General features: G+C 31.6%; 1 protein-coding gene across 3 annotated transcripts in view; it reads right to left on the bottom strand.

Moving 5' to 3' along the window:
- LOC143058851 (orexin receptor type 2-like) overlaps positions 1-21,656 on the bottom strand; it is a 42,801-nt gene extending 21,145 nt beyond the window's left edge. For all 3 annotated transcript variants that reach the window (XR_012973260.1, XM_076232329.1, XM_076232337.1), the window contains exons 1-3: positions 21,140-21,656; positions 9,802-10,174; positions 849-972 (exon numbers count right to left, since the gene is read on the bottom strand). Coding sequence is in view for 2 of the 3 variants with exons in the window: in XM_076232329.1 (XP_076088444.1) it covers positions 849-972; positions 9,802-10,174; positions 21,140-21,502 (860 nt within the window). In the remaining variant the exon portion in view is untranslated. The remainder of the gene's footprint in view (positions 1-848; positions 973-9,801; positions 10,175-21,139) is intronic.
- Between the last annotated feature and the right edge of the window lie 1,167 nt (positions 21,657-22,823).

Below are 22,823 nucleotides of genomic sequence, written 5' to 3'. Positions count from 1 at the left end.
TTTAACGATTAATTGTTTTATATGGCGATTTTACTAAGGTTACGCTTTCACTTTTTAATTGAAAAGGCCGCCGATTTCTTTTTTAAAGTAGACAATGTTCATTTGTACGCGAACAAAAGGCAAAAAACATCGACAATCTACTTACCTACAAACACATTGTTGACATAGCTATTGGTAAATGTACATGATTATTGTTTGGCTATGTATTTTCCTATTCAAATGGCTTATATAATATTAAAAACTATAAGGCTGCTTTGCGAAATGGTAAAGTATTGAAAATTGTGAGGTTAAGGAAAGATGGATTAACCACACCCGGGGCTACGTTTTTTTTTTACACCCTGCTATTAGCCAATCAAAATGTGCGGCATGTACCAAGCTAGGGTTATAATGTTTCTTATATATATATTTTTTTTACATTGGTTGCAATGAATTACATTGATTTTCCAGTTAAATAAAAACCGATAATCTCACATGTGAAATAAACGTGGTTATTTCACTCTCTTACAACAATAGGTGTTGTCATGACGTCGATAACGGCGGATCAAAACAAATTGTGAATGCGTAGAAAAAGATAAAGTTTCTTACATGTTTGACATTAATTTCTTTAAAGAAATCATCGTGTAATCAAAAGAACAACTAATTAAATAATTCAAATATCGAAAAAACTCCTGACCGAACAACACTGATAATTAATCGTGAATTAATGTGTTGTTCGATCACTCGTTGAACATTTTTCTCTATTTGAATTCTTCGATTAGTTATTCTATAAATCTTTTTTTATTTTTTATATTATTTTTTTTAAAGGCCAATGTTGACTCTTCATGACCCTTCTTTACTGGTAGCCTTACCTGAATATATTACTCAAATAAACCGGAATGTAGCAAATAAAAAACACAATAACTACAACTATCAACATCCGGGCAGTTCGTCTTCTCGCTCTTGATTGTATCGTTGCTGCTTCAGATCGACTATCTGAAATAACAATAACTTAAAATAAAAAAAAAACGTAACTGCTTACAAACACATTATAATTCATTTATGATGTATACAGTTAAGATAAAGAGTTATCTGTCATTATTTTCCCAAACGGAACATCATATGTAAGGAGGATTTCATGTTCTTTGATGAATTGCCTTTATAACTGTGCATAATGTAACAAACATGTGAGGAATCTTATTGAAGAATCTCGCTGGTGCTTTTCGCTATCAGTTTATGTTTGTCCGTTGAGAATTTTGCACTAGTAATTGGTGTTAGATCAGACAACAAGTCTACTTCGTTGGATTCACTCACATGACTAGATAGTACTGGTTTACAGCTTGATTGCAGATGTTTGAAGTTGTTTAAGAGAATCGAAAATGAGAATAACTAATCAAATTTGTGTAAGACAAAAGTCTCAGAAGCAATACCACAATTATTATTTCTTAATTCATCCTTTCTAAGCTTTAGCAGTTATCTTTCCTATTATTACTTGATTTATCTTACAAGATAGTAAAGTAAACATCAGTGTTATCATTCGAATCAAGAACAAGACGAATAAAGCCAGATGTATGGTATACTGCACTAAAGACGGCTTTAGAATAGAACACAAAAACGAAAACAATTGTCTATATAATATGTCTATCGCTAAACCGCCACGATCAAAATAAACCATGTTTTATAACAGATAATATAATGAACCTTATTTATAACAGAGAAATATAAAGCAAAAGTAACCAGAGGCCATAAAAAGACCAACAGAGATAGGAATGATGTACCCTCTATATAATAGAGAAATACAAAGCAATATTAACTATAGGGCATTGAACAATCAATACAATCAAATATTAGAATACAGAGAAATGTAACAATTGTGACACATAACAATAGTCGATACGAAATCAAACAATAGAATAGTATCACAATGACGGAAGACAACAATGACAAATAGAATAGTATCACAATGACGGAAGACAACAATGACAAATAGTATAATATATCTACAAGACAGTAAATGATCAAGAGGCAAGGTAAAAAAAATATCAAATTGAGGCTATTAAACGATTAAAAGAAAATATAGGATCTAGAAGGCAGTTCACTCAAGACAATTAAATAATAGTACCTAACGAACAGTAAACGATCCAGACGAACACAATTAGAATCTAGAGGATATTTAGCAATCGAGACACAATAATAAAAAAATAATATCTAGTGGCCGTTAAACGATCGAGATTAAAACATATTATTCAGAGGGTATTAAACGATTCACACTAAAACAGTTATAAATAGAAATTGACAATGAGGGTCGGTTGAAAACAAAACTTTACGACAAAAGAGATGATTTCAGCTTTCCAATTGTGAACTTTCCATTTCTATGTAGCAACATTCCAGCAGCACCTGCATACGGGGTATATATCTCCCAATTGATACGATATTCCCGTACTTGCATTTCCTATCATGATTTTCTTGATAGAGGGTTGCTGCTCCCAAGGAAGCTATTAAACCAAGAGTTCCAAATGGTGAAGTTGAAATCATCCCTTCGTAAATTTTACGGACGCCATCACGAATTGGTTGACCGTTATGGAATAACCGTTTCACACAGATATCGGATATGTTCCTTACGTCGTAACTACAATCCCCTTCCCTTTCATGAATGTGACCTACCAAATTAGACTATTTACCGGAATTGTTATCACATAAGCAACACGACGGGTGCCGCATGTGGAGCAGGATCTGCTTACCCTTCCGGAGCACCTGAGATCACCCCTAGTTTTTTGGTGGGGTTCGTGTTGTTTATTCTTTAGTTTTCTATGTTGTGTCGTGTGTGCTGTTGTTTGTTTGTCTTTTTCATTTTTAGCCATGGCGTTGTCAGTTTGTTTTAGATTTATGAGTTTGACTGTCCCTTTGGTATCTTTCGTCCCTCTTTTATAATATTCATTTAACAAAGTAGAAATTATCATAGCGTATCTTGAAGACAAACAAATTATAAATAGGTATGAGTTTGACATTTTGTACATCAAAACATGTTCCAGGTTAGGAATATGACATTTAATATTTGTTATTCATTCATTTGATGTGAGCTTCTGATTTTCCGTATGATATAATACTTTCCGTTTGCATTTTTCCACAGAGTTCTGTATTTTTGTGATTTTACTTTTTTCGAAAGAAGAAACAAATTCAATGGAAATACATTAACACTGTCATAATAATATGATATACATGTATATCTTACGTATAATATTTAAACAGAACGACTTTAGACGGGTAAATATCGTTGACAAATCAGGAACAGTGGAAGTTATTATCGGTAGGTATCTTCTTAATATTGAACATGCTGGTTTCCAATATATTCCTTTACCGTTGTACTCATATAAAGCTTCACATTAATAAATGCTAAAATGTCATTTGTATCTTGGCCGATCAACTTTATCTTTTTTAAGGTAATACAAATCGTATTTATTTAACTTCGGAGTGAAGAGTGCACAGAGTACAGTATGTAATACCACAAAGAAACGTCGATTTTCAAGATAAGCTTTTGGTCGACCAATATGTGTACTATATCGTTTCATGGACTATTTGTAAATTTTGAAGATATTTTAGATTGTCTAAAAAGGCTGGTTGGGATTATAGTTAGAGTAAGATCTAATCAAAACGGAAATTTGGTTATAAACATTGCTTTAAAGGGGCCATATATTTTTTGTTCAATCATTAATAAAAGAGAAATATTAATTCATTTTTAGCAGCCAGTTTAGTTCTAGTATGCATGTGTCCTTCAATCTAACACATACACTACAGATTTGTTACACATGTATAAGTCGTGTCAAGCTATTTAAAGGAAAATAACTTCAACATTGGCAGTGAAACGAAAGTAACAATTTCGTTGATTGATTCCATCCACATACAATATTTGGTTTACAGGTGTAAATAACGTATTTATTACACCTATAAGATGACAACAAACAGAGCTAGAAAATAACATAATTACAGTTTTAGAAATTTACCTGTGACGTCACTTTTTTGTGATGTTGTTATATTCGTGTGACAGACACACAGTTCGTAATTCTTTTATGTTATTTTTGTGTATGTCCTAAATTAATTTTAGTTATTCGTTGTTATTCTTTGGTTAACTTGTCAAAATGTACTATTGTATTATTTATTTATGTATTTCTCTGACCTGAGTGTTTTGCATTTATTTATAGTGTATTCTTGTCATGTAATACTGTATTTTTAGCGGTACATTTATTATTGCCATAAAGCGCCTGGCTTGGCAAACCACAAAACCCATAATTGTTTCTTAAAATATCTCGTATTAAGTCAGGAATATCGCATTTTTTATCTCATAGTTCGTTCTATGTATGTTGCATTGTTTCATAATCAATGAATGTGTTTATTTAAGTTTATATGGAAAATAAAATTGAGAAATGATATGAGGAATGTGTATAAGAGACAACAACCCAACCAAAAAGCAGACACTTGTTTTTTTTTCATTATACAAAGAATGTTGGCCTATGGTATAAAAACACTCGCGTGTACCTAAAAATCGAGACCGGACGATGACAAAATCCCACAAACAAGCCACATTTCAAGTATAAACGAAGAACTGCACACATATGCATGATCGAGAATAATATTGTGCAAATAAACGGATTTGTATTTCACACTAATTTTTTGAAGACTATGTGACTTAATAATTATTAAGATATTATACAACATTGTATAAAATTAATATTTTCCTTATATTTATGTTAATGTTTATATTATTGTTGTTTTTGGGGGAGGAGTTTACACTCTGCAGTTATCATTTGCAACGCTGTATTTGGCAGTCAGTTTGAGATTTAAAAGTTAAGGGATATATGAGTTCTAATCTTATTCTATTATAATAACAACTTATATTTCACTTTTTCACAAAAGGGAATAAAACAAACAATCAATATCCATCTGTTGGAGAATTTTCAAATCTATTTGGAAATATCAACATCGAATCTTTGAAGTTAATTGACTTTAAACTTCTGAAATTGGAAGAAAAAAAAAACTGATTTCTATTATTTGATAATTTTATTTAATATCAAAAACCCCTTTATGGTATCAAATTTATAATTGAAAGATTTCTCTTGATAGCTATTAAATTCTATGGAATATTTTTGTCGTTGCGGAAATATTTATCTGTAGCTAGCTCATATTTGTTAATAGATAAAACAGAATTGATGCCTCCGCGGAATTGATACTGTTTAAAAAAAACACTTTTCTCGCTACTTAAGATAGGAAACGTTAAATATTATTCTTGACAACACAATCAAAATATTGTTCAAACATTAACTTTGATTCTAAGAATGGTATGAAAATGATTATTCCACCATATATCATAATTTTACTAAATATAAAATTAAGAATGAAAATTGGGAATGTGTCAAAAAGACAACAGACCGACTATAGTTTAAAAAAAAGTACGATTTCTTAAACCTGTTGCATACAATTTAGGTCCGTCTTCTCGTTTAATCGTACATTTAAGTTCTCCACACTTAATACTTTTGTATTGCCATGAGTTACAATTTATGACAAAAATCAGCAAAGACCTATCGAAACAATATCTGATACACAAATTTAATAATATATTTTAAGATATTTGGATGATATTTGAAATTTATCCGGTTGAACTTACTTTAAATAAAGCTAATACTAACAATGACCACTGCCCTTTCATCGATCTTGATATCTACTGTGAACGTACTTTTATTCGTGGGGTACCAATTTTCGTGATTTTCGTGGATGACTTGATCCACGAATTTAAGTGTCCAACGAAATAAAACAACCATTTTCCAAATCAAGACAAGGAAAGATCGCCATCGGTAGGTTTGACTACTTATATGATCTAGAGAATATATTGAATAACGCCAAATCGGAGAATACTTTAATAGCAGTCACAGAACTACAACCGCATGCAGAATAATACCCATTTAATCTTTAATAACCTAAACTGTACAAATTTTGATCATTTAATTCTCATAAAAAATATTATTGATCGATATCATTAACGGAAAGAATAATACTAAAATTTATGATAAAAAAGATGATTTTTCATTTCCTATCGTTAATTATCCATTTTCAGATGGTGACGTTCCATTGTCACCGTCTTACGGTGTTTATATATCTTAACTTGTACGATTCGCTCGTGTATGTATCAATGTTTTAGATTTTTACCAGAGAAATTTAGCATTACTGAAAAATTATAACACCAGGGTTTTCGATATCACAAACGTTTACTAAATTTTATCATTGGTATAAGGACAGCATTCGTAAATATAGCTCAACATGCAGACTATTATGCAGAATATACGTTCAGGTATTTCACATCCAACTTAAAAAAAAAATATTCTTTATAAAGCACAAAAATGTCAGTATTCACCTTATAAGCTAACAATACATTTCAATAGACTTAAGAAGGGATATAGTTACGATACTGTTGTCAGGTCATTGAAGATTGCATATTTTGGAATTAATGGTGATTCACTTATTGGGTCTTTGCATCGGAACTAAATACATTTATCTAAATCCAGTTGTTAGCATGACACGGGTTATTTTCCTCTCATATATGTTATGATAGTATGATACAAAACCCCTAACGGGAAGGATTGTGCCTGATATTCAAATGATGAAGATATATAATCAGTTTAATTGAAGTCAGGAGCTGGCATTTAAGTTAACTGCTGGTAGTCTATTGTTATTTATATATTATTGTCATTTTGTTTATTTTATTTCGTTACATCTTCTGACATCAGATTCGAACTTCTCTTGAACTGAATTTTAATGTGCGTATTGTTATGCGTTTACTTTTCTACATTGGCTAGAGGCATCTTTACGCCTGTCCCAAGTCAGGAGCCTCTGGCTTTGTTAGTCTTGTACTATTTTGAATTTTAGTTTCTTGTGTACAGTTTTGAAACTCATAAATCCATGGACAAAAAACAAAATCTGGGTAACAAACTAAAACTGAGGGAAACGCATTAAATATAAGAGAACAACGACACAACATTAAAATGTAACACACACAGAAACGGACTAAGCATTAGACAAAATCCTATGAGAATAACAAATATAACATCAAAACCAAATACATGAATTTGGGATAGATAAGTACCGTGACACGTCTTATAGTAATGTGAATTCACACTCAAAAATAAGAGAAAACAAACGACACGCGGAAAGACAACGTTAAAATGTAACACACACATAAACGAACTATAATATAACAATGGCCATATTCTGACTAGGTACAGGACAGTTTTAAAGGAAAAAATGGTGGGTTGAACCTGGTTTTGTGGAATGCCAAACCTCCCTCTTTTATGGCCATGTGAAATATAACATTAGAATGACAACACAACATTACAGGATTATATATATATTTGTTTAGGGACCAGCTGAAGGACGTCTCTAGGTGCGGGAATTTCTCGCTGCATTGAAGACCTGTTGGTGACCTTCTGCTGTTGTCTGTTCTATGGTCGAGTTGTTGTCTCTTTAACACATTCTCCATTTCCATTCTCAATTTCATTTACACATGTATTCCTGATTTCAAACGTGTAGACAGGTTAACATTAGTTTTATTAAAGGAAATAATATCAAACGATGGTACTGAAGATAAAAAGTTGAAATGAAAAACATTAGGATTCTAGTCAATTTTTTAAGGAAAATAACCCAATCAAAATCGGGTCGCGTTGATCCAGTGGTCTATGCAGTCGAACTGTTCTATCATAAGCCTGTCAATAATCAATCATAATCAAAATGGTTGTCTTTTTAGGTACAATCCCGCAATTTTTTCGTTTATCACAGTAAAATTATACCATTTCTCTTGCATCGTAATTAGTTCCGCTATAGAATCCAATATGAGGGTGGTTATCAAAGGTACCAGGATTATAATTTATTACGCTAGACGCGCGTTTCGTCTACATAAGACTCATCAGTGAGGCTCAGATCAAGCTAGTTGTAAAGCCAAACAAGTACAAAGTTAAAGATCATTGAGGACCCAAAATTCCCAGAAGTTATGTCAAATACGGCTAAGGTAATATATTCCTGGGACAAGAAAATCCTTAGTTATTCAAAAAATTCAAAGTTTTGTAACAGACAATTTATAAAAATGATCACATAATTGATATTCATGTCAACACTCAAGTGCTGACTACTGGGCTGGTGATACCCTCGGCGACGAAACGTCCACCAGCAGTGGCATCGACCCAATTGTGTAAATAGTTATCAAAAGTACCAGGATTATAATTTATTACGCCAGACGTACGTTTCGTCTACATAAGATTCATCAGTGACGCTCAGATCAAACTAGTTGTAAAGCCAAACAAGTACAAAGTTGAAGAACATTGAGGACCAAAAATTCAAAAAAAGTTGTGCCAAATACGGGTAAGGTAATCTATACCTGGGATAAGAAAATCCTTAGTTTTTCACAAAGTTCAAAGTTTTGTAACAGAAAATTTATAAAAAAAAGTTATTCTAACAATTCAACAGTGCTGTTATAGTTGTTTTATTTTGATGGTGAAGACATGTGCAATATATCACCACAGCAATAAGGAATCTACCCTCTTCGATAAAAAATAATGCCGAAAGAGTATATGAGAAAATTTGTTACTAAGACTAATGTCAAATAATATATAAAGGTAAGTTTGCAAGACGCATTTGGAATATAAAAACGAAGATATATAGTTTTACTATTCCTTATAAATCTTTTAGAACGTTAATCACACACATTAGGATAGAAAGATTACACTTTCAGATGACAGAATATAACTCTGTTTTTCGAACGAGGTAAAAAGTAGAGTAACAAAACATACCAAACTCTAGGGAAATTACAAAACGTCCAAATCAAAAGCTGTAACAAATCAAACAAATAGAAAACGTTCCAATCAAAAGCTGTAACAAATCAAACCAATAGAAAACGTTCCAATCAAAAGCTGTAACAAATCAATCCAATCGAAAACGTTCCAATCAAAAGCTGTAACAAATCAAACCAATAGAAAACGTTCCAATCAAAAGCTGTAACAAATCAAACAAATAGAAAACAACTGTCATATTCCTCACTTAGTACAGGTATCAAAACGTTTCAATCAGAAGCTGTAAGAAATCAAACTCCAAGGAAATTACAAAACGTCCCAATCGAAAGCTGTAACAAATCAAACCAATAGAAAACAACTGTCATATTCCTCACTTAGTACAGGTATGTTTAGATCAAAATGTCCTTAGACTCAAATTCATTTTCTGATGATAATATAATCAGTAATACAGGATATGGATCCATTCCAGTTATGAAAAACTGACTTTAGTAAAAATCAATGAAGAATACACGTATGTATGGTTGGGTTCCAATAGCACCTGATGTCAATATCATCTATAAATTAATTCGTTTTCACAAAGCTTCTGTTAGTAGTTACCAAAGATACCAGGCTTATAGTTCAATTCGACAGACATTTCAATCCGGGTATCTATGATTAGTTAATGAGTCTACATAAGACTCACCAGTGACGCTCAGATCAAATTAGTTAGAAAGCCAAACAAATATAAAGTTGAGGAGCATTTAAGACCCAAAATCCTAAACATTTGTGACAAATACGGCTTAGGAAACTTGTTTAGATGATTTTTTTCTGTTTTGACAACGTTTAATCAATGCCATCTTTGTCGTACATTTTGGCAACGTTTAACCAATGTCATCTTTGTCGTACATTTTGAAGTGTTGCGTCTTATGTATAGGTAATACTCATTCGCTTCGATAATTAATTAGTCATTTTTTCAGAAGCTGTTATTTTTTATAAATTGTACAGTATTCATACTTACCTAAGGCAACAGAGCCAGATGTACTGCTTCTCCATAAACACAAAGCGATCCGAATGTATGTATATGTCATTATAAGGAATGGAATCAGGAAAAATACTACCATAAAAAATATCTGGAATATGTATTCTTGGTTGAAATCGGATGATACACAACTTGTTAGTAATACAATTGATGAAGGAACTAAATCATCATGAATTGATGTCATAAACACCAGATATGGACATGAAGACACAAGAGAAAGTATCCATATTATCACCACAGCAAGGGCTGTTCGGAACCTGGAGCCTCGGAATGACAACGGTCGACAGATAGCTAAGTATCGTTCAACTGATATAGCGGTCAAGGTCACCACAGATACTAGCACACTGACACACTGAAAAATAAAAGAAAGGTATTAGTACATATTTGCAGTATACTTTATTCTACAAAGCAGATATACATGTATTACATCGAGTACAAGGTAAAAGTACAATAAAAAGAAAAGAGGTACTTGATATTTCCACATAGGGAGATACGAAAAGATCACTATGTAAACACAAATCAAATTTCACCCTTGTACAAAAAGCAAATGCACGATTTAAACCTTTGAATATGAAAAAAAGAAGATATGGTATTATTTCTAATCAGACAACTCTTCACAAGTGACACAGAAATCAAAAACAATAGCTCATCGTATGGCCTTAAACAACGAGAAAAACACATAATGCATCATAGTCAGCTATAAAAGGTACCAAAATGACAAATGTAAAACAATTCAGAAAACTAACGGCCTGATTTACATACAAAATAATAAACGACACACTAATATTATATCAACAGCAAACAATAACCACTGAATAAGGACGGGCACATTAGATTATTTGGTTCGAAGGCACCAAACCTTCCTAGACATGTAACAGTAAAGACACAATACAACAAAAGAACAAAATAGAACAATCAGTAGAAAAGGGTTTGATTTATGAAATAAAAAAATACATTTTACAAAATCACAGAATGGACTTGGCAGGGTAGTTATACGTCCCCACCACAAAAAAAACACTTAGTACAGATCTGAGAGTACTCACAGTTACTAACAGCTAATTCAAAACCAATAAAACAAATACAAAATTCTCTAAGATTAAGATAATAACAATAACGCTAAGAGTGATCAAACATTCACGAAACTAAAGGACATTTACATCAACAGTAATAAATAATAAATAAAAAACAACACGAATTCCACTACAACCGGGAGTGAAATAATCAGGTGCTCTCGAAGGGTAAGCATTTCCTGCACCGTATACGGCACCCGTCGTATTATTTCTTTGTACAGTTCGGTAATGATGGAAGGTTTTTATGACTTAGGAAGAATATCAGATATGATTTCTGACACACTTTTGTCATAATGGCCGATCAGGTCATGATGGCGACCGCAAAATTTCTTGAGTGATGACCTTACTTTAAATGATTCATAGCCTTGTCTTAGTAATTGTTGAGAAAGCAGTATTCCTCGTTTAACGAAATCAAAGTACTTTGAGCTAGCTCTAGAGTAACGTATCAATTGAGATACATATACCCCATATGCTGGTGCCGCTGGGATGTTGCTACACAGAAATGGAAAGTTGACTATAGGAAAATTAAAATCATCGCATTTGTCATAAACCTACCATCAGTAGTTATTTCGAGAAAAAGTTCTAAATATGAAACAGATTTATCTGTGTCGGTAGTATCTCTAAAATCGTCATCATCTATTTATGCACATTTGAAGGGGCGGAACTAACTTAGTTAGTTTTTTTCCAAATATACCTAAGGTAAACGTTTTCCTGAGTTGAGCTGACTGAATATCCTATTTTGAAAAAATCACTTCAAAAAGATTGATGAAATTTACTGATTTGTACTGTTTCTTATACCTTTTTTGAACAAAAAAAAATCTTCAATAACAAAATCTGCACAAAACTTTTATTTGTCATCAATCATTATTTTAAGGGTTCGGTATTTAAAATCACGAAAAGATTTATATCATTCATAGAATATTACTATATAATAAAAAAGTACATAACTATTGACTGTTTGGAATAAACTTAGCTCATTACATCATGTCATTTGTATGGTTTAACTGGCAAATCCTTGTTAAAAACATTTCTCTATAAACTTATGTAAACTGCAATTCCTTTGAAAATGGGTCAAGGACACGGTAATTTCATAAATGGTTTTGTTTTCTTTCATTTAGAAGTAAATATGATCAGAGGATCTTCCTTATGAAGAATAACAAGTGTAGATTTAACAAATCTGGTACGAATGAAATTATACGTTCGGTTAATTGAATGAATCGTACCTGTAATTATTTGAATGCTATAAGTTTCTACAAGGATTTCCGAACTTTATCTTTGAAATGAAAATGTCTTTAAAGTCATAAGAAACGAGTGAGTGGTGAAAAATAATGTTCATCCTATTTTTGAACCAATGCATGTATATATCATAAACTTAGTCCTCTGTGCACGATTTTATCATTTTTTACGGAAATATATCGCATAATCGTCATTTTTTTTTCTATCTGTCTGTTATGATTTATCAAATATGGCTACTCATTAAATGTCGTGTTTTGAAGCCGAAGTTTACCGATTGTCACCTTATAGTCAATAATCAACAAAAAGCATGGTTATTTAACACGTGTTTAACATATGCAATCAGGTAATTGTTTATTTTAATGACAGATTCATGCGTATTGCTATCATCGGATGTTTACGAGGAGGGTCACGCTTAGGTCACTATGCATACGGAACATATGTCGGCGAATTGCTTCCTGGCAGCAAGCAATTAGAAATAAGAAAATTTCTTCTAAATGTGGACAAATTAAAGAACTTTTCTCAGAAAAGAGTATATGTACATAGGTTGTATAATGTAAACTGTCCATTTAGTTTTAAAAAACATATGCATATATCTGTTTTGATTTGATGTTTCATATGACGTTAAGTATTGTGTGGTAACAAAACCACCGACTTGCCAATCAAGGAAAAAACCCGTTTTTAGCAGGAACTTGTCAGTTGTGTAAATACTTTCTAATTGAGTGATTTGATGAACTGTTTAAAACGAAACTTGTTTCGATTTTATTGCATAAAAAAAACATTTTATCACCATCAACTGTATAAAAGAATGAAAGTTTATAGGATAACATCTTTTATGTGGTGTAATTACGAAAACTTTCTACTTTTATTACTTTCAATAGGATGGATATCGATGCAGTTTAGTTTACAAATGGACCAATGTAGTAGAGCTGGTCAGATAACACATTACATATCATTCGTCGTAAAGAGTTTATAATTATGTCGAGGATTAAACCACAATCGTTCAATCTATGTAGTTTATGGATAAAATAAAATGTTTTACGACAATTTGACTGAAACTACATCTCCAATTTAAGGACATCAACTATCAGTCTTCATCAGTTTAACTTTTGATATGCAAATGAGTTAACTACTGTTGTCTTATTTTATCAGCTTCTGCAAACCAAAAATACAATACGAGATTTTCATCCTCAGATAATTTCTTAATCCCAAAACCAAATACAGAGTTGTATAAGTCTAGTTTCTCGTACACTGGACCAAAAGTATGGAATGCTCTTCCTAATTCAATCAAGAAATCAAATACAGTATCAGAATTTAAACATAAATACAAATCAATGTACTTTTAACATAACCATGATATTTGTACTGTATTGCCATATCATAATTGTTTATTGTATTTTAAAATTGTATTAAATGTTTATTTATCATTATTATTGAAAATAAATTGTTTATTTTTAATGCAATTATTGTTGTTTTAAGAGAGCCTTATTGAAAATCTGTGTAATCCAGATTAGTTACACTTTCTAAATAAAGATATTATTATAACTATTATTGTTGTATTATACACCTGATTTTGTAATTCATATGAAAATAGTCTATGCTCACTAAATTGACATGTGTTTGTCATTATTCAACATATTCATTAGGGAAAGAGTATTCAAAAAGAAGCCAAGTTATGAATTAATTCAGATCCTTACAATTATATGAATATCTATGGAAGACAACAACTAATAAAGCTCGTGAGGCGTTTTTAAGCAAGCGGGTTATTTTACGTGTGTGTATTGACACACTATAACGCGAATGCATGAATTTCAAGCTGTTTGGCAGTGTGCTTACTTAGCGCACTATGACAGTGTGCGTACTTAGCGCAATATGACAGTGTGCGTACCTAGCGCAATATGACAGTGTGCGTACTTTGCGAAATATGACAGTGTGCGTACTTATCGCAAAATGACAGTGTGCGTACTTAGCGCAATATGACAGTGTGCGTACTTAGCGCAATATGACAGTGTGCGTACTTAGCGCAATTTGACAGTGTGCACACTTATTGCAATATGACAGTGAACGTACTTAGCGCAATATGGCAGTGTACGTACTTAGCGCAATATGACAGTGTGCGTACTTATCGCAAAATAGCAGTGTGCGTACTTGTTTTAGCGCAATATTACAGTGTTCGTACTTATCGAAATGTGACAGTGTGCGTACTTATCGCAATATCACTGTGTGTGTATTTATCGCAATATGTCAGTGTACATACCTCTAGCTGTAGGGTTAGTGCACGCATTTTACCATGGTGTATGTTTACGTGAAAAAGATGTGAAAAAATAGTGTAACATCACAACATAAACTATCAATTGAAATGGCTGAACTCAATCAAAAGACATACTAACACTAGAGAACATAATATTACACTGAACGAATAAATTTGATCTATGATAAAATGAAAATACAAAAGCAATACAAGGATGAATATATAAAATCAACAGTAGTTGCGCTATGAGATGTTAAACAATTTAAAAAAAACAAGAATAACCATTATATACACAGGTACATGAAAATAATATTATAGTAAGGTATACAGTTTAAATGGAGAATAGATATGAAAAAATGAACATTTAAAGTAATACCAAACACTTATCAAAGTTGTTATACAGACGGATATAACCTTAAATAAGTAAACTTTAGATAACGAAAAGGCATTAAAAATAGTATCAACAGGTCAAATCAAATAGAAGGTACGATTTGAGAGTACTAATTAGTACATCATTGCCGTAAAATTTAGTATATGAAATACCGTTTGCTTCAGATACAGCCATTTACTAATCAAATCGTTGTACATATGAAAGAATTTGGTAAAAGGTTTAAGTAATTTATGGTAACGACATCTTTGACTTAATAATTTACCAGTGACGCATTGATTACACTCGTTAAAACTATGATATCACTACACACACGGTCATAGCAAACGAGTTGGGCTATATAAACGTTGTATGGTGGAGCAAAAGGTGTCTGTATTTACTATTCGTTCCTTTGATGCTGTATTTGGTAAAATATTGAACTATATTCAAAAGAAAAGTTTTGAATGTTTAATTGCTTTACACTTTATGAGGACCTCTGCCTAGATATTAATAATAACTTATGGCACATAATAAATGACATTCGACCGCCAATCAAAAAAAAAAAACTCTTTTGTGCACGTCGTAAATTTAGTACAAACAGAATAGGCAGACAGTCACATTATTAAAACCAAAAAATGTTACAATCTATACTACAGAATATTGTTAAAATATATGAGAATTTTAAAGAAATTACAAACAGTATATATTTAAGAACGTCGTTATCTAATTGCATGTCGAGATATGCGGTACGTATTATTTTGGTATAATCCAATTATAATAGAACCTTTTTGGTACATTACTTAAATATTATTCTATATATTAATATTTCCAAAAATAAAATAAAAATTGTACAATTTTAGGTAACTGATCATGTTGTTTTAATGCATCAATGATTATTAAAAGTTAACATATTTTCTAAGAAGTCACTGTAAAGAAATAATGATGACTTATGTGACAAAAGAGGAAGATGAATGACAAAATAGGACACAATAGCTTTTATAAAATCGAAATTTAAATAATTTTATAAGGGATTTTTATCTTTTATTACTATAATACAAAATGGAAAATTTTACTGTTAATTGATTTATTAAACTTAGAATCTCGGAAATACCCTTTTTTTTTTACTATATAGCTACCTGTTATGCATATATTATGAACACTTCTACGAAAACCTAAAAGTTTTTAAATAGTTTTCAATACCACCCTGAAGTAGACCGAGTTAATCATATCAAAAATTATACTTTAACTTATAAAAACATTTCAGCCTCGAACTGTATGAAGTATACCATGATCTGACATTGTTTTGTTGCATCATACTAAAGGTCTTTCTAACAACTAACAATCTACTAAGTATGTGTAGTTTCAAACTTTCCTGATTTATCTGGTTTGAGTGTACGCAAGATATAAAATAACGTAAGTTTAACTACTGATTTCCCTTCATATTTATTGTTTTAAATTATTACTAAGAAAATATCTAGTTCTTTTAAAACTTCTGTTTAGAGCCATGATTAAGTAAGTATAATCTTGTTAGAAATTCTGCATCATTTTTTTACAGCCTAAAATACAGCTATGATATCGTGAACAATAAGATGCAAAGACACAAACAGGATAGATTCTGCCCTTTAACATTACGATAATGAAATATTGATAAGACTTCGCTAATATTGTCTGGTATACGTGTTTCTTCTGATCACAAGTAATTGAAAAACAACAAGTTTTCAATAAATCTATAGTTTCAATAAATATATCTATGTCTCTTTTTCATATTTTATTTATCTTCAATAATGTTCGTGTGATCTGTTGATTTTTTTCCGTTGTATATGATACAGTAATAATGAGATAACTTAAGGTATCTGTGAAATAACGTGCACACTTAAATCAATTAGACCGTATGTCTAGTATCATATATGACGGCAAAATTGAACAGTTTCTGTCAATGTATCATTTTTTTCTCAGACTTCGTCTATTTATTTTCTTTCACTTTTGAACTTTGTAGACCAAAATACAGACTAGAGCTGATGACCTTTCTCGGATTTTCAGAAATTAACCTGTAAGACCAATGGTAGGAATGTACTTTGAATGGCGTGTAATGAACCTGAGAGTATTTTCTAGTTAATTGTTTCCTAGTATAAGTAGAGGTTTACAACAATCAGCACTAAGGATTTGTCAACATTTTATTGTATTAAAGCTGTATTCGGCATTAGCTGATTGATTAATACTTGAGTTAAAGCAGATATCTTCCTCATATCGACCTTGCAATTGAATTTGTTAGAACAAAATACTCTCATTGCTGTCTTTTAATTGGAAGGATTTGTTTTTAAACTTCATGGAAATAATTTTAAAAAATCTTGAAATTTCGAACTAATCTAGTATATGATAAGGAGGTTTAAAATTTTTTAACTTTGTTATTACGTTTAAAAGAGTTCATTTCTCCGTGAAGTTTATTCTAGCATATAGGAAATAGTTATCAAAGGTACCAGGATTATAATTTAGTACGCCAGACGCCCGTTTCGTCTACATAAGACTCATCAGTGACGCTCATATCAAAATATTTATCAAGCCAAACAAGTACGAAGTTGAAGAGCATTGAGGATCCAAAATTCCAAAAAAATGTGACAAAAACGGCTAAGGTAATCTATTCCTGGGATAAGAAAATCCTTAGTTTTTCGAAAAAAATTAAAGTTTTGTAAACAGGAAATTTATAAAAAAAAAAGACCACATAATTGATATTCATGTCAACACCGAAGTGCTGACTACTGGGCTGGTGATACCCTCGGGGACGAAACGTCCACCAGCAGTGGCATCCACCCAGTGGTGTAAATAGTTATAAAAAAATTGTATATGCATGGTTAAGAATCTAGCTTGGTTACATCACCTATTGCAATAAAACAAGTACTAGTACATAAAAAATGGTATTTAGTGGCTTTCATTTTCTAATTCTTTTATTGTCATAACTGAACCTTAAAAACAGCAGGTTACATGGTTCCGATCAAAACTTCAAACTGAACCAAGCAGCAAGATTATTGGTGAAGAAACAAAAAGACGATGTTGATATCCCGATATCCCGATAGTATCTTCTCTACTCTCAGTTCAGTACAAAGCTATAAGTACATTCGATTTATACAGGCCGAAGAAAAGGAGACATGAATCGCTAAATAGAAACATTATATTATGAAGTATTTGTAGTTTTCAAGGATATAATATTATCAAAACGTTTATCATGCTGAGACAGACAACAATGGCTGACATTAACAAGCAGTGCAAGTAACAAGACAATGTTGTTAAATAATTATCATTGTGCGTTCTAATTCCCATCGGAATCAATATTTCAAATGACATTTAATGTAGTAATACCTTAATTGTTGAATTGATTTGGTTATCTCTACATGACCTGGAAGTCTTACTTCTTAATGAAGATAATTCAAAGTTTTCATCATTTTAAGCTGAAGGCAATATGACATGGACTTTAATCAAACATTCTTTTGACAAGAATCTTGAAACCTAATAGCAAAACTTTGCAATTAAGACTTTTCAAAATTTCCAATGGCTTCGAAGACATCAAATCACAAGTTTAATCAACCTCTGTCTCAATTCTAAGATAGACGTACTTCAGAAAAACCACTTGATATCTATAAACGTATTCTACTGAACGCTGTTACCAAGCAAACCTGCACTTTTAAAGTGTAAGACAGAAACTGAATAAAACAAATAGAGTGAAATACATGTTAAATAAACGTATAATACTTCGATTATCAACTGAATGTGTGACCACTCAACCATATAGAAATGGTCATTGTTTTCGACTGAGAAAAATTATATGGCCATCATGACTGGTCATTACCTTGATTATAAATAAAGCATGACAGTAAAACATTTGTAATTGTTTCAGAAATTTTCAAGACATTGAAACATTATGACATGGGATTATTATATGGTATCTAAATCTCTATTATCGTTTATTTGACGATTTATTGGCTTCTCCTAACAAATACAGTCATTCATCCGATGCAATGGTCAATTGGCTTCACCTAACTAACACAGTCACTCATTTGATGCAATGGTCAACTGGCTTCACCTAACTAACACAGTCATTCATTTGATGCAATGGTCAATTGGCTTCTAACAAATACAGTCATTCATCCGATGCAATGGTAAATTAGGTGAACAAACACAGTCATTCATCCGATGCAATAGTCAATTGGCTTCACCTAACAAACACAGTCATTCATCCGATGCAATGGTCAATTAGTTTCACCTAACAAACACAGTCATTCATCCGATGCGACAATTAATTGGCTTCAAATAACAAACACAGCCTTTTCATTCTGTGTAAGTGGTTGAATGTTACAAAATTCATAGTTAAATTGAAATGTTGTTATTGTTTCAAAAATTCAAAGGAAAAAATCAAATCATGCATTATCAATTTCTTTCTGATAAGAATTTAAAAATTTCCGGTAGAAAATCATGCATTCTAATGCAACAACGTTTGTAACGTTCATTTTGATTGGATAACGTCACTTTTTTACATGGCATCAATTGACAATTGATGCTATGGGACGTACACGCAAGCGCAGACGGCATATAACAGATTTTAATTACATGTTTTAACGTTGTTTTCTGTCAGTTTCATTAGAATGGAGATAACAATATTGTATTTTAAGCTCCGACGGCATCAATTGGGGATTTGATGGTCGCAAATACCCGTTTACTGTATTGATGCCATTGATGCCATCGGAGATTAAAATACAATACAGTTATCTCCTAATTAATGACACATTTCATATAAATAATTTCATTACATTACAAAACAGACATGTTTGTAAGTAATTGTGTTTATTCACTAAATGTGTTTCTGTCAAATTATAAAATAAACATATGGCATACAACAATGTACATTGGTACACCGGACATTTGTTTTTGAAAAATAAAAACCGATTTGGTCCAAAAGCTGTCTGGAAAAACTTGCGTTTCTTTAAAAATCTATAGAAGAAAAATTGTTAACTCTTATGAATTATAAGCATGTCAGTGAATATGCACATACTTCTCAGTAAATGGATACTCATAGTATTGTTATAACTAGAAAATCAAATAGGGTAAGGCAAATGAACAAAATCTATCTTCAATGTGAAACATATCTGTTTCAAGGAAGTTTTTCCTTTTTTATTGCGTCATGGAAAAATGATACATATATAACTTTAAAGAATAAATAATGTCGACAGTGGTTTCATATTAAAGTATGTTCAGTTGTGTAGCCTGTACCCGTATGCTGACTTGTCGTTTATTATATATTTGCCATATAGAAGTCAAATTGGCAATATATTTATATACAAAACCAATACATAAGTAAAGTCGACCCGAAGGAAGAGAGTAACTTGTGTTAATTCTTATGCAACTTGTCAAAACTTCAAATCTCTGAATTCAGTCCGTTTTCTTATACACTTGAAAAAAAAGTAAAAACACAAAAATACTGAACTCCGAAGAAAATTCAAAAAGGAAAATCAAAAATCAAAAGTCCAAGCACATCAAACGAATGGATAACAACTGTCATATTCCTGACTTGGTACAGGACCGACTTCACTGATAACGAACTATTTTTAACATCGTACCATCAACCAATGATTGTTTATTTAAATGACAATCAAAAATATGTCAAAATGCGTATTATATACACGTGGTAAAAAAGATAAATCACTTTTGAAGAGTTGTAAACTTTTCATGCATTTCCAAATATACGTGTAACAGTAGAACCAATTCAGTTTGCCAAAAGTATACGTAACAAATTCAATTTTTTGAAAATATACGAATCACTGTCGAACTTATTCGGCAAAATGTCATGGTCATAAATAAAAATCATCATGGTAAACGGAATTACATGGGTCATATGTGAGAAAAGACTCGCTTGGAATTAAATTCGAATGTGTTTTGTGAAACTAATACTAGTATATTTCTTTATACCCTATATAAGGATTTGTATAATATGCAAACATTTGCTTCTCCTAACGATCGTTTCTATTCCTATAATAAGATTTGTAAAAGTTATCATTGTTGTAAACATATTGTTCATTACTAAAGAAATATCTACAAATGTATAGATAAATATCATTTTCGTAATAAAGACAGGTTGAGAAAAGAAATTTATTTACTCTTTTGTCCTGACATCTGCTGTAAAAACTGTAAAATTAAATCGATATCTTAAGAACGAAAAAGTATATATTTTTAAATTAAAACGGTAGTAGCAAAGTAATATTTATTCAGTTATAGGTGTTTCCCTAATGCTATGTCCCTCTTTTTCTTGCACAGAAAGAGATAACTTATTCTAACACAACAATTACTTACCCTTACCGGTTGATATGTAAACAGATAGATAGAGAGAGAGGGAGAAATGATAAGTCTTACCTGTAAATATGTAATGATCTTGCACATCGTCTCGCCAAGGAACCATGTCTGGGCAATATCATGTATAACTGTTGGTGGCAAGCATACAAGTAGTACCAAGAAATCGGCTATGGACAAATTAACCAAGAAAAAGTTTGTCGTATTCCGTAGATGAACATTACTCCATACCGCGTAAAATACTAAAATGTTACCAATTAAACCAAATATAAAAACAATACTAAATAAGGCAATATAAATCCATTCATAAAAATTCGGAAAAATATATTTCATAAGAATTGTGTATGCCTGGTCCGTTTTATTATGTCTGTCCAAACATAGAAGATCAAAGTGATGACAATCCGTGGTATCATTCGTGCCGTTCATTATGAATGATGTTACGTATTGATTAACTCCCTTCTTTAAATACCCACACACTAATCGTCATATATATCAATCAACCAAACATATTTCACAGGAATTTAATTAACAAATTACATCTGTTTCGAATAATTATAAAAAATGCATGTTCATCAACTGAGTAAATAAGATGGTTTGGTAAATTACAGAAATGTTATAGCCGAGTATCTTCACAGAACCCTACGATAAGTGATACTTAACTTAAAGAAGTATTCAAACTGTCAGCATATTGACTTATTACTACAAGGAGTCGAGCTTATGTAAATCGAGGATGCTTCTGACATTAGATATGAAATATGCTCAATTAATACTCTGTAAAATAAATTACTTTAGAAACACAAAACCGTGTAATTGCTATAAAAGCATAAATACTAACCAATATGATAACATGTAATTTCAAATTTGAAATCAAACGAGCCCAGCATTACACATGAGATTAATCTTACAAAATATAGATCTAAAACATATCATAAAATTGTTTTTCTTTTGTGCATGTTGCTTTAAAATTACTATAATTGCATATGTCAATGTCCAATTACATTAAAGACTAAAAAATGCGAATTATTTACGTATGATTTTTATTGAATGAATGTAATTAGCATTCGATGTACGGCATCTGTATATCGAATTTAATTTATAGCTTTTACAACTAAATAAACAAAATATGTTATTGCACTAATCAAAATAGTTAACAAACCTGATACAAATGCCCGAAATACACAGTGAAGAAGACAAATTCATTGTTCTAACAGAATACCATATCATTTTTCTCATAATTCAGTACCGCTACCAGAAGATAATTATCCCCAATCAGTACCGCTGCTAGTAGATAATAATCCCGGAGTCAGTACCGCTATTAGAAGATGATTATCCCCGAATCAGTACCGCTGTTAGTAGATAGTTATCCCGGAGTCAGTACCAACGCTTGTAGATAAGTATCCCCGAGTCAGTTCTGCTCTTAGTAGATAAATATTCCCGAATCAGTACCGCTTTTAGTAGATGATTATGATAGTCAGTATCACTGCTAGTAGATAATATCCTTTAGTCAGTACCGCTGCTAGTAGATAATTATCCCTGAATTAGTACCTCAGCTAGAAGATAAGTATCCCCGAATCAGTACTGCTATTAGTAGATAAATATTCCCGGGTCAGTACTGCTGTTAGTAGATAATTGTCCCTGAGTCAGTACCAGCGCTTGTAGATAAGTATCCCCGAGTCAGTTCTGCTCTTAGTAGATAAATATTCCCGAATCAGTACCGCTTTTAGTAGATGATTATGATAGAGTCAGT

Source organism: Mytilus galloprovincialis, chromosome 1 (genome assembly GCF_965363235.1).
Source record: "Mytilus galloprovincialis chromosome 1, xbMytGall1.hap1.1, whole genome shotgun sequence".
Classification (NCBI taxonomy): Eukaryota; Metazoa; Mollusca; class Bivalvia; order Mytilida; family Mytilidae; genus Mytilus; species Mytilus galloprovincialis.
Note: the sequence above shows the minus strand (reverse complement) of the source record. Positions and strands in the feature narration are given on the sequence as shown.